Below are 13920 nucleotides of genomic sequence, written 5' to 3' on the forward strand. Positions count from 1 at the left end.
TAAATCTAAAAAATTGCAAATTGAATACATTTAACATTTAAGTAAGGTAAATGCCTATGTTTCCAATTCAAATAAAGGAGAATTTATTCATATTTTCGATCATCAGATATTCAACCGTTCTTTTATGGAGAAGTAACTTAATAAGAGTCTAACACTGGCTCATTCTAAAGACACTGGCAACATTTCACGCTTGCTTCTGATAAAAAATATAACAACGTGTAGTCCTATATATGACGTCGCTTTGAGATATTATTGCTTCTGGGCAAAGCAACGTCAGGCTTGACCGACATAAACTATAACAAGCCTGTAATGTCTAATATATTGGACTAAACAACGTGTAGCAACAGTAGGACCTAGAATTCACGAAGAAAAAACGCAAACCTATAGCTAAGAACTCTTTTCAAGGTCATCGGTTTCCTACTGCAATTAATGTACATAAGATGTACATGAATTGGAATTAAATGGCGCCGACTGTGTTTTAGTTAAAAAATGGACTTTAACATATGTGTTTATTTAAAAGTCCATTTTTCCGGGGAAGCTCTTTCTGTCTGTTGGGCCTTCTTTTTTCTATTTTAACTCATTTAGGTTCAATCGAAAATGAACAAGCGCCTAGTGATTAAGATTTGATTTAACGAAAAACTTTTGGTTTAAAGGGGTCTCGTTTAAAGTGGTGAGTTGGATCAAATTCAAAGGTAAACCATTTGTTATCCATTGGTTTATATATCTTAAGTCAATTTTGTCCTCCCCCTCGTGTAATTATCGATTTGTTTGTTTACAGGCAAAAATAGCACATGTTTTCGCGATCACTGGAACGTCTGACCTTGGCAATTTTCCTGTTTTGTACAATTCAATCAAGTTTTCTTTGTTAATGAATAAAAAAATTAGGAGTATAATATGGAAAAGGCAAAGCCTCAAAGCGAGTTCGATTTTTTTTTTACCGTAAAATATTTTAGAATAATCTTTCATTTTTATTTTAAAGTTTCCGTTTTAAAATTGTCATTCTGTATTTTATACACAGCTTCCTCCTTTCTGTTATGGTTCAATTTTCAATCAGAGTACATCAGCTTTTATCGTTATCATGTCATTCGAAAAGTTGCGATGTGTCAATTCGGTACTTCGGACGAAAGTTTTCAAAACCATTACCTAGCAGGTACTCGCATTACTGTAAAGCTCGCTTTGCAAGCAGGCCCTTCAAGCGAGCTCGTCGATCGCACTATTTATACGAAAAAGGTAAAATGATAAAGCAAGGTCTATTTACTTTTACAGGGAAATAGTATAAAATACTCGTTACTTTTTATTTTACATTTTCCGTTTTAAAAACTGTCATTTGGCGGACATTTGACCCTATGTATGTTTTGAAAGGTTGGACATTTGCCCTCTAAATAAATTTTGTTTAAGCACGCTGCTGTTTAAAGAAAGTGGCTTATTCACAGCCATATGGGCCCAAACGGCTAGCCAAAAGTTCTAGCCCTGCATATAAGTCACGTATGGTTAGCCATGACACACTGTCTTGTCTAGCCGCACAGCACTTTTCAAAATTATATGAAAGTCGAAAATGCATACATTATTTTGCATCTTTAAACAAGTATTTTTTACCAAGAACCGGCATTTGTCCTCGTATGTTTACTTAAATAAAGATGCTCTGCCATTTTGTCAAAAAAATAAAAGAAAACTATGGAAATGCAAGTGTTGTCATTTTGATAAAAGTGTCAAAGTTACATGTATGACGCATGATACAAAGTTAACTGTATATGTGTATGCAAAGTTATATTTATGATTAAAAAATAGTTTAAGTAAGAAAGTTGTTGTTTTTAGCTCACCTGACCACGAAGTGGTCATGGTGAGGTATAGTGATGGGGCTATGTCCGGCGTCCGTGCGTCGTGTCGTCGTTCGTCGTCAACAATTGGGTTGTTAACAGTCTAGCAGTCACAGTTTTGATTGGATCATCATCAAACTTTGTCAGAATGTTTGTCTCAATGAAATACAGATCGAGTTCGAAAGATGGGTTATCTCGGGTCAAAAACTAGGTCACAGGAGCTAAAAATAGAAAAAGCTTGTTAACACTCTAGAGGCTGCAGTTTTCATCCAAATATTCTGGAAATTTGTCAGGAAGGTTGTTTTTGATGATATCTAGGCCAAGTTCGAAGATGGGTCATCTCCGGTCAAAAACTAGGTCACAGGAGCTAAAAATAGAAAAAGCTTGTGAACACTCTAACAATTGGGTTGTTAACAGTCTAGCAGTCACAGTTTTGATTGGATCATCATCAAACTTTGTCAGAATGTTTGTCTCAATGAAATACTGATCAAGTTCGAAGATGGGTTATCTCGGGTCAAAAACTAGGTCACAGGAGCTAAAAATTGAAAAAGCTTGTTAACACTCTAGAGGCTGCAGTTTTCATCCAAATATTCTGGAAATTTGTCAGGAAGGTTGTTTTGATGATATCTAGGTCAAGTTCGAAGATGTGTCATCTCCGGTCAAAAACTAGGTCACAGGAGCTAAAAAATAGAAAAAGCTTGTTAACACTCTAACAATTGGGTTGTTAACAGTCTAGCAGTCACAGTTTTGATTGGATCATCATCAAACTTTGTCAGAATGTTTGTCTCAATGAAATACAGATCGAGTTCGAAGATGGGTTATCTCAGGTCAAAAACTAGGTCACAGGAGCTAAAAATAGAAAAAAGCTTGTTAACACTCTAGAGCTGCAGTTTTCATCCAAATATTCTGGAAATTTGTCAGGAAGGTTGTTTTAATAATATCTAGGTCAAGTTTGAAGATGGGTCATCTCCGGTCAAAAACTAGGTCACAGGAGCGAAAAATAGAAAAAGCTTGTTACCACTCTAGTGGCTGCAGTTTTCATCCAAATATTCTGGAAATTTTGTCAGGGAGGTTGTTTTGATGATATCTAGGTATAGTTTGAAGATGGGTCATCTCTGGTCAAAAACTAGGTCACAGGAGCTAAAAATAGAAAAAGCTTGTTAACACTCTAGTGGCTGCAGTTTTCATCCAAATATTCTGGAAATTTGTCAGGAAAGTTGTTTTGATGATTTCTAGGTCAAGTTCGAAGATGGGTCATCTTGGTCAAAAACCAGGTCACAGGAGCTAAAAATAGAAAAAGCTTGTTAACACTCTAGTGGCTGCTGTTTTCATCCAAATATTCTGGAAATTTGTCAGGAAAGTTGTTTTGATGATTATCTAGGTCAAGTTCGAAGATGGGTCATCTCCGGTCAAAAACTAGGTCACAGGAGCTAAAAATAGAAAAAGCTTGTTAACACTCTAGTGGCTGCAGTTTTCATCCAAACATTCTGGAAATTTGTCAGGAGGGTTGTTTTGATAATTTCTAGGTCAAGTTCCAAGATGGGTTATCTCCGGTCAAAAACTAGGTCACAGGAGTTAAAAATAGAAAAAGCTTGTAAACACTCTAGTGGCTGCAGTATTGAGTCAAATATTCTGGAAATTTGTCAGGAAGGTTGTTTTGATGATTTCTGGGTCAAGTTCGAAGATGGGTCATCTTAGGTCAAAAACTAGGTCACAGGAGCTAAAAATAGAAAAAGCTTGTTTACACTTTAGTGGCTGCAGTTTTGATTAAAATATTCTGGAAATTTGTCAGGAAGGTTGTTTTGATGATTTCTGGGTCAAGTTCGAAGATGGGTCATCTTTGGTCAAAAACCAGGTCACAGGAGCTAAAAATAGAAAAAGCTTGTTAACACTCTAGTGGCTGCAGTTTTCATCCAAATATTCTGGAAATTTGTCAGGAAAGTTGTTTTGATGATTTCTATGTCAAGTTCGAAGATGGGTCATCTCTTGTCAAAAACTAGGTCACAGGAGCTAAAAATAGAAAAGGCTTGTTAACACTCTAGTGGCTGCAGTTTTCATCCAAACATTCTGGAAATTGGTCAGGAAGGTTGTTTTGATGATTTCTGGGTCAAGTTCGAAGATGGGTCATCTTAGGTCAAAAACTAGGTCACAGGAGCTAAAAATAGAAAAAGCTTGTTTACACTCTAGTGGCTGCAGTTTTGATTCAAATATTCTGGAAATTTGTCAGGAAGGTTGTTTTGATGATTTCTGGGTCAAGTGCTAAGATTGGTCATATCCGGTCAAAAACTAGGTCACAGGAGCTAAAAATAGAAAAATCTTTTTAACACTCTAGTGGCTGCAGTTTTGATCCAAATTTCCTGGAAATTGGTCAGGAAGGTTGTTTTGATGATTTCTAGGTCAAGTTTGAATATGGGTCGTGTCTGGTCAAAAATTAGGTCACATTGCCCAAATATGTAAAAATCTTTATAACACACTAGAGGTCACATGTTTGACTCAGTAGTCATCAAACTTGGCCATGATGCTTGTTTAAGACATTGCTTGGATGCGGTTGTGTCAGGTGAGCGATCCAGGGCCATCATGGCCCTCTTGTTTATGTTTATGACTTGTTGTTTTATTTATATGAAAGATGAATTATTAATTTTTTTTTTTTTTTTTAATTAAGCACATTGAATAAATAATCTTAACGGCCAAAGTAGCTAATTTTCGTTGATTTAAAGAATAAACTCATTGTCACTAGAACCCTGGTGTTGTGTGTTTATATGTATAATTGTATTGTTAAATAGATAAATATTGATCATAGAGGTAAAGGTATATCTGTAATAAATATTGAACATATATATAAGCATTATCAATTAGCCTAACTTAATGCCTATACAGGGAATGACAATAGAATTTTAGAATGCGTTGCATGGAACATGCAAACTTTCCTAGATGATGAACAAACTTCAACTGTTAGAAATTTACGCAGTTATCAGAGCCAAACAACATTTATTTCGGTGCTTTTTTCATTTCTAAAGGTGTTGAAAATTAAACTTATTGAAACAGAAAAAGGTTATTATAATAACTATGTAAACAATTTCAATTGGTGTTATTCAACTGCATCTAAACGCTCTTTTTTTCTTGCCATCTGAATCATAACAAAAATTGATACTGATACATTCTTTTAATCTTTACTGTAGCCAACATTGCGATTAATATCTAAAAAGTAAACATACAAAGACAATTGCTGTTTCTTGGGTTAAAATCCTTGTATAAAGACATAAAATAGCATATGCATTTTTAGCTCGACTATTCGATAAGAATAAGTAGAGCTATTGCAGTCACCCGAGCGTCGGCGTCGGCGTAACCACTTATGTTAAAGTTTTTGTAATAGTTCAAATATTTTCAAAGTCCATAGACATATGGCTTTGAAACTTTGCACACTTGTTCACCATCATGACCCCAACCTGTAGACAGGAGGAGGTAACTCTAATAAGCATTTTGACAGAATTATGCCCCTTTTTCGACTTAGAATTTACGTTAAAGTTTTTGTAATAGTTCAAATATTTTCAAAGTCCATTGACATATGGCTTTGAAACTTTACACACTTGTTTACCATCATGACCCCAACCTGTAAACAGGAGGAGGTAACTCTATTAAGCATTTTGACAGAATTATGCCCCTTTTTCGACTTAGAATTTACGTTAAAGTTTTTGTAATAGTTCAAATATTTTCAAAGTCCATTGACATATGGCTTTGAAACTTTGCACACTTGTTCACCATCATGACCCCAACCTGGAAACAGGAGGAGGTAACTCTATCAAGCATTTTGACAGAATTATGCCATTTTTTCGACTCAGAATTTACGTTAAAGTTTTTGTAATAGTTCAAATATTTTCAAAGTCCATTGACATATGGCTTTGAAACTTTGCACACTTGTTCACCATCATGACCCCAACCTGTAAACAGGAGGAGGTAACTCTATTAAGCATTTTGAAAGAATTATGCCCCTTTTTCGACTTAGAATTTACGTTAAAGTTTTTGTAATAGTTCAAATATTTTCAAAGTCCATTGACATATGGCTTTGAAACTTTGCACACTTGTTCACCATCATGACCCCAACCTGTAAACAGGAGGAGGTAACTCTATCAAGCATTTTTTTACTATCAAGCACTAAGAATAGTCGAGCGTTGATGTCCTACCGACAGCTCTTGTTGACTTTGATGTTATTTTGAAAAGTGCCATACAGCTAGACAATACATTACAGTGTGTCCTGGCTAGCGGCTATAACTATTGGCTAGCCGTATGGACCGATTATAGATATATACTAGATATGCATAAAGGAGATACTTTATGCTCTGGGCAATATTCAGACAATATCAGGATATTTTATCATCTCTAGTGACCTTGACCTTGCAAATATTAATCTAAATTACATGTGTCACACTTGTAATCATGATAATTATCATTAATCGCACTCCAGAAAACTGAAAACTTATGCAATAACATTTTAATTCAAACAATGCTTGTTTAAAAGTAATTAAATCACTGTTTTATATTTCTCAGATTTCATAAAAACAAAGCAGACAAAAAGAGGGTTTTCTAACAATGCGGTTATGTTAATTCAATGTCTATAATTTACATGATAATGATCCAACAAAGATATTTATATGACCCCGGGCATATAGTAATTGAACGGTCCGTCCGCCCTAGCAACCTAATAGGGATAGGGGGCCATCTAACTGTAAACAGAACAAAAGTGAACAATAGAGTTCATTCCGTAACAAAAGAATAAGGGGCCATGGCCCTCTATTAAACAAAAGAAAATAACAAAAGAAATGGCCCCTTAGTCCATTTAAGTGGCAATTGTCCATCCGTCCATCCGTCCGAGCAAACATTTTGGGTTTAGGGGCTATATATCAGTAAAGAGAACAAAAGAGAATTAACAGTAAAGAGAACAAAAGAGAATAATAGGTTCATTCCATGATCAAAGGGTTTAGGGGCTAGTAGTCCTTAAGAAAACAAGGAAAATAACAAAGAAAATAGCCCCGAAACCCAAAATGTTGGAACATCCTTCTGTCTGTCCGTCACAAAACTTGTCCCGACTAATCCATATAAACTACTGGTGCAATTTCATCCAAACTTTGCAGGAATGATCAGTACCAAGTGTAGTTGTGCATATTGTCAGCATTTTCCGGTTCAATGATTTTTGTAAGAGAGACCCTTTAATAATTTTTATTTTTAAAGTTTGTCCGGACTACTTCTCTTGTACCACTAATGCAATTTCAATGAAACTTTACAGGATTGATCTGTAGCTCAAGTCCTTGCGCATATTGCACAGGTTTTCCGGTTGAATTATTTTTGGCCGAGTTATGGCCCTTTGATAAAAAGGTGTTTTTTTCTGTGTGTTGCCAGATACACAAAAGCTTGTCCGGACTTATTTTTATAACACCTCATAAATTGCTGGTGCAATTTTATCCAAACTTTACAGGAATGATCAGTACCAAGTTATGTTGTGCACTGTCCGTCTGTCTGTCCGTCTGTCACAAAACTTGTCCCAACATGAAATTGGCCATCATGAGGCGACACATGTGATCACTGATCACTCTTGTTTGTAATAGTTTTTTTGTTCAATTATGAAATCATTGTAGTTACATGTTATTTTGTTACTATTAAAACATATGTTTTATATGTGCCCCCACTTTAGTGGCAGGCATTTAGATTTACCCTTGTCTGTCCGTCTGTTCACTTTTGACTCGCATGTAACTCCAAAAGTGTTTGACCTAGAGTCATGAAACTTTACAGGAATGTTGATCAGCATGTGTAGTTGTGCACCTGGGTATTTTCATCTGGATATTATTAGTAACTTTAGAGTTATTGCCCTTGACTTCGTAAAATTTTGCAATTTTCAACTTGTGTCGCATGTAACTCAAAAAGTATTTGACCTAGAGTCATGAAACTTTACAGGAATGTTGATCAGCATGTTTAGTTGTGCACCTGGGTATTTTCATCTGGATATTTTTAGTATTTTTAGAGTTATTGCCCTTGACTTAGTAAAAATTTTTGCAATTTTCAACTTGTGTCGCATGTAACTCAAAAAGTATTTGACCTAGAATCATGAAACTTTACAGGAATGTTGATCAGCATGTGTAGTTGTGCACCTGGGTATTTTCATCTGGATATTTTTAGTATTTTTAGAGTTATTGCCCTTGACTTAGTAAAATTTTGCAATTTTCAACTTGTGTCGCATGTAACTCAAAAAGGATTTTAACTTGAGTCATGAAACTTTACAGGAATATTGATCAGCATGTGTAGTTGTGCACCTTGGTATTATCGTCTGGATTTATTTAGTATTTTTAGAGTTGTTGCCCTTGACTTAGTAAAAAAATTTGCAATTTTCAACTTGTGTCGCATGTAACTCAAAAAGGATTTGGCATAGAGTCATTTAACCTTACGGGAAGGTTGCTCAGCATATTTAGTTTTGCACCTGGGGTTTCGCTTGTGGATTTATCCAGTATTTGTAGAGTTATTTCCCTTGACTTAGTAAAAACTGTTTCATTATGTTGTTATTTGTTCCTTGAGTTAGAATCAACCAACTTAACCATAGTCTGGAGAAATCATGATCGCATCTGTGCAATTTACAATAAAATTAGTTATAGTTTGCTATTTGATATCTATGTATTATAATTAAGACACAAGTCCATGAATAATCATTTCTTGTAAATTTATCATTTCTTTTGTTTTTGAGGGGTTTTTTTTATTTTATTTTTTTATTTATTTGATTCATGCTTAGATAAACAAAAGAAGCATATTGAATAAGTCAAATATAACCTTGACCATCATAATTATGATAATGTTACTGATTTTGCTTCAAATATTGTTTAACTCGGGTTGTACAAAGAAAGTGGTCATTGCCTGATAGCAAAAAAAACAAACAAAAAACTTCCAATTTTCACCAATTACAATGTTTGAACATAAAATCATTTAATTTTCATGATTGGTTACTAGGCTTCTTTAGAAAACCTGAAACAAAACAAAAGTTCATAATTTGAGATAGGAATGACATTATCTATACAATTTATTAGGCTGTCATTGATTCTGTGCATAGCATATAAAGGATATATCAATATCGGATGACAAATATCAATGATACTCCGAACTATTGATAATAACCTAAAATTACTTGTCTGTCATTCACTTTTATACCTGTGTTGAAAACATGTACTGTTTATAAAAGCCCATTGCATGATTTTTTTTCCACACATGGTATTTTTTTGTCATTCACTACTGTGAAATATTTCCACTATATAACAACAGCATAGATAACTGTTTCTGTATATGTTTCAGGTGCATTTTCATATTTTCATATTTTTTTGACATTTAATTAATTAGTCAAAATGAGCAATTAGTCAAAATGAGCAATTTTTTAAAATGATATTGTCTCTATCGATGGAAGCTCTACAATTGAGTATTATTGAGGCAGTTTTTTTTATATTAAACAGACATATTTATTTTTTTCTTTTCAGGAAGATGAACCACCTAACCAGACTTTTAAAGACATTTCAAGTTTTGCCTTCAAAGATAATAGTAACTGTCCCATGTTACAATGTTTTGTCGAGAGGATTTACCTCCCTTCTTAGTAGTTCAAAAGCAGCTGTACCAGTGAGTTCATTGTTAGATATTAAACCACTTGAAGTTCAACAGCACCGTAATTACAAGATGCGTCATATTTTGAAGAAAAGATGTCGGGGATGTTATTTTGAGCGTCGAGAAGGAAGGTTATTTGTTGAATGCACATTAAGACGGAGACATAAACAAATGCAGTTTGTTAAAGGTTATGGAATACCTAAAGATGACTATTGTAAAGGGAACTGGAGGAAGGCAGTGCACTGGGCTTATAGAACAGATGGAAAGCTATATAAGTGGGGTGACAATTCACAATTTTCCAAGTATCCCTGGCTGAAAGACAGATTAGGGCATGAAATTTGATTGGGAGAGAAAACTCTAGTTATAAAGTTATTACTAAGTTTGTGTTAGTTTCTGAAACATGTACAGACAAAAACTAAAACATGACTGTTTAGCATTTATGCAAAGGCTATCATTCTTTGGAATATTGATTCTCTAATTCAAAGGAGTTACAAATTACATACAACACAAAAGTGAAACTAACTGGAAATAAATTTTTTGATGCAAGTTAAGTTTTGTGAAAGTAAAGAACAAAATCTTATCTTTTATTTGTGAACATTTACTAGATTCTAAAAAAGTTAATTTTGTCATTAATGTTGAAGCAAAATATAATTTGGTCAATAAGAAAAATATCATTTAATGCAAGCATGAGAAAAAATGAAAGGAAAATTTATAAATGATTTTAATAATTACAATATGATCAGTTTTATTTTGGTATAGCTTCTTCTTGAATTTAATTTTACTTTATTATTAAAAATTTGATCAAAATTAAATCACAGTGAGAAAAGTGTTTATATTGTCTTACATGAACTTGTCAACATGAACTTGTCATTTCTTCAATTTGAACAAAACTGTTCATCATTTTTGGGACAATTTCTATATATGTACTGACTGAATAGGGAACAATGTGCAGACAGACCATGGTCAAACAGCATGGATGTGCCACAGGTGAAAATCAAATTGATTGGTCACTTCTCTAACCTTCCTGTATAACGGCCTTCCAGACTTTTCACATATAATTTATTTTTTGAAATAAGGAAATTGTACCACAATCTTATATTAGAATATCTAAACACATTTACATATGTATATAAAAAATACTGCAGTTACATGTAAGATTTTATGGAAAAGGTGTAGGGTTATGATCAATCAACACCCCCTTTACCTGTAAGATGTGCTGGCTAATCTTGGTCTTCACCAGTTACATGGATAGGATCATTTGCTAGAAACTGAGTACCCTTCATCACTGTGGGGTCCTCTTTTTTTATGATGTTATTTTTGGCTCAACTATTTGATAAGAATAAGTAGAGCTATTGTAGTAACCGGAGTATCGTCCGCATCGGCGTAACCACTTATGTTAAAGTTTTTTTTGTAATACCTAAAATATTTTTAAAGTCCATTGACATATGGCTTTGAAACTTTGCACACTCGTTCACCATCATGACCGTAACCTGTAGACAGGAGGAGATAACTGTATCAAGCATTCTGACAGAATTATACCCCTTTTTTTTACTTAGAATTTATGTTAAAGTTTTTGTAATACCTCAAATATTTTTAAAGTCCATTGATATATGGCTTTTAAACTTTGCACACTTGTTCATCATCATAAACCCAACCTGTACACAGGAGGAGATAACTGTATCAAGCATTTTGACAGAATTACGCCCCTTTTTAGTTTGACTATTCGATAAGAATAAGTAGAGCTATTGTAGTCATCCTGTCGTCGGCGTAACCACTTACGTAAAAGTTTTTGTAATAGTTCAAATATTTTCAAAGTCCATCGACATATGGCTATGAAACTTTGCACACTTGTTCACCATCATTACCCCAACATGTAGACAGGAGGAGGTAACTTTATCAAACATTTTGACAGAATTATGCCCCTATTTCGACATAAAATTTATGTTAAAGTTTTTGTAATACCTCAAATATTTTCAAAGTCCATTGATATATGGCTTTGAAACTATGAACACTTGTTCATCATCATAACCCCAACATGTAGACAGGAGGAGATAACTGTATCAAGCATTTTGACAGAATTATACCCCTTTTCTGACTTAGAATTTACGTTAAAGTTTGAATACCAGATATTTTCATATACTATTGAAAGAAGTTGAAATTTTATACTCTTCTTTGAGAGCATAATAGGATTCTCTTCAATGCCTATAACAGTAACATGGATTTAAAGGAAAATTTGGCCCTTTTGTTAGCTTGGAATATTGTACATTAACAAGGGTCTTTTACTATCAAGCACTAAGAATAGTCGAGCGTTGCTGTCCTACCAACAGCTCTTGTTTTATTTAAATTTAAAGTTTTATACCAAGTTCTAACTTAATGATGATCAGTGATGACAAGGTGCCTGCCTATCACAGAAAGACATATGTTTATATTTTAACATTAGAATTTCTGAAATAGGAGGAAAAAGATTGCAATGACTGCATGTGCTATTATTAAAATGTGATAGTTTATTGTACTTGATAACCTCATATCTTATAGCCTTTGCATATTTCAAGTAAGGAAATGGATAGAAATTACATTATATTACTGAGCTTTTGGATATGATGAGACTGGAAATAATTTTCCGAGAATAATGTTCCATTTTAAATAAGTCTAGACAAATAACTTGTGCACAAAATCCTTCAGTCACTCCCTTTTTTCAGAATAATTATTCTAATTTTGAAAAAGATCCAACATTGAAAATTGTTGCCAAGCTTATCACTCAAATCATGCAAATAATAGCACAAAAATACCATTTCCAATTTATTTCTGAGTATAATTAATTATTTTATGCATATCTTTCACATTTGAGTGACCCAGGTGATCTTTTTACATGTTGTTAGAAATTCAAACCGTATTATGTTAGGTTTAAGGACCATAGTGGAGTTCCTTTAATAAGGAAACAAAGAGGTGATCTTTTGACCCTAACAGTTTTTGTGTCTCCTAGAATATAACCAAAAAAAAATTGTAATCTACTATCAATAGATAGTAATGGGTCATAAAGGAGTTCAAACTTTGTTAATTGTGACATGTCCATGAGATAGATTAGCGGTGAGAAATTGTAACAAAAGTTATATTTAAATGACTGGCTGTGAACTTAAATGTCTGTGAAGAGTACTAAATTTAAATTAATATATATACAGTTAAAAAAATCAAGTGATCTGCAGGTTCATAAGAGTTGTACATTATCTAATGACTGCTTCTGTTTACTTGGTATATGGAGTGTTAAATTGTTCAAGGTCATTTTAACCTATAGACTATTATTTGTTAAATTAAGATATGTGTCTTGGAATAAGTCCCATGTTTCATAAACAGGTTGCCACTTTTTAAATCAATTAAATTAATTCAATGTTATGTAGCATCAACAAGATTGTTTTGTGAAAATAAATAAAATATACTGGGGGAAAAAAGGGGGACAAGAACGACACAGCCTAGGGTAAGGGGGACAACCTTGAGTTTTCTTTACAACTCACAGTAACAAGTGTTACCTACCTTTTTTCAAAACATGAAATGTACAAATGTTTATTTTTTATGCCACCGCAGCATCTGCGATGCGGTGGCATATAGCGATTCACCTGTGTGTATGTACATGTATGTGTGTGTGTTTGTTTGTGTGTGTGTGTGTTATATAGATTATATAGTGAACTTAAAAAATCTTCTTGTGAAAAACCACTAGTCTAATTTCAACCAAACTTGGCAGGCTTGTTCCTTGGGTGAAGGGCTTCCAAAGTTGTTCAAAGAATTTCATTCCATGCAGAAATCTGGTTGCCATGGCAACCAAAAGGAATTATACTGATAAATTAAAAAAATCTTCTTGTAAAGACCCGAAAGGCTTAGAGCTTAGATATTTTGCATAAGGCATTGTCTGGTAGACCTCTAACAAGATTGTTCAAATTATAGCCCTGGGGTCAAAATTGGCCCCACCCCGGGGGTCATTGATTTTCATTATGTACATATAGTAAAAACTTAAAATACCTTCTTGTAAAAACCCAAAAGGCCTAGAGCTTAGATATTTTGCATAAGGCATCATCTGGTAGACCCTTACCAAGATTGTTCAAATAATAGCCCGTAGCCCTTGGGTCAAAATCAGCCCTGCCCCAGGGTCATTGATTTTTGCTATATGTACATATAGTAAAATCTTAAAACACCTTATTGTAATTTTAGACCCAAAAGGCCTAGAGCTTAGATATTTTTTAGTTATTTAAGGCATTGTCTGGTAGACCTCTAACCAGATTGTTTAAATTATAGCCCTAGGGTCAAAACAGGCCCCGCCCCAGGGGTCATTGGTTTTCCTTATATGTATTTAGAAAAAAACTTTAAAAAAAATCTTCTAGCAATTGACAAAATTTTAATGCTAGAGGTTAGATATTTTGCATGAAACTTTGTGTTGTAAACCTTTAGCAAGATTGTTCAAATTATAGCCCTTGGGTCAAAATTGGCC

The 13920-nt window shown here is 33.9% G+C and overlaps 1 protein-coding gene across 1 annotated transcript; it reads left to right on the forward strand.

The window, feature by feature from the left end:
- Positions 1-1019: 1019 nt before the first annotated feature.
- Positions 1020-10004, forward strand: LOC132714460 (uncharacterized). The gene is made up of 2 exons (XM_060697357.1): positions 1020-1150; positions 9323-10004. Exons 1-2 carry the CDS (start codon positions 1035-1037, stop codon positions 9783-9785), a joined length of 579 nt encoding a protein of 192 aa, XP_060553340.1. The 5' UTR covers positions 1020-1034; the 3' UTR covers positions 9786-10004.
- Positions 10005-13920: the final 3916 nt, after the last annotated feature.

This window comes from Ruditapes philippinarum, unplaced genomic scaffold, assembly GCF_026571515.1.
Source record: "Ruditapes philippinarum isolate M1 unplaced genomic scaffold, ASM2657151v2 ctg12_1_1_1_1, whole genome shotgun sequence".
Classification (NCBI taxonomy): domain Eukaryota; kingdom Metazoa; phylum Mollusca; class Bivalvia; order Venerida; family Veneridae; genus Ruditapes; species Ruditapes philippinarum.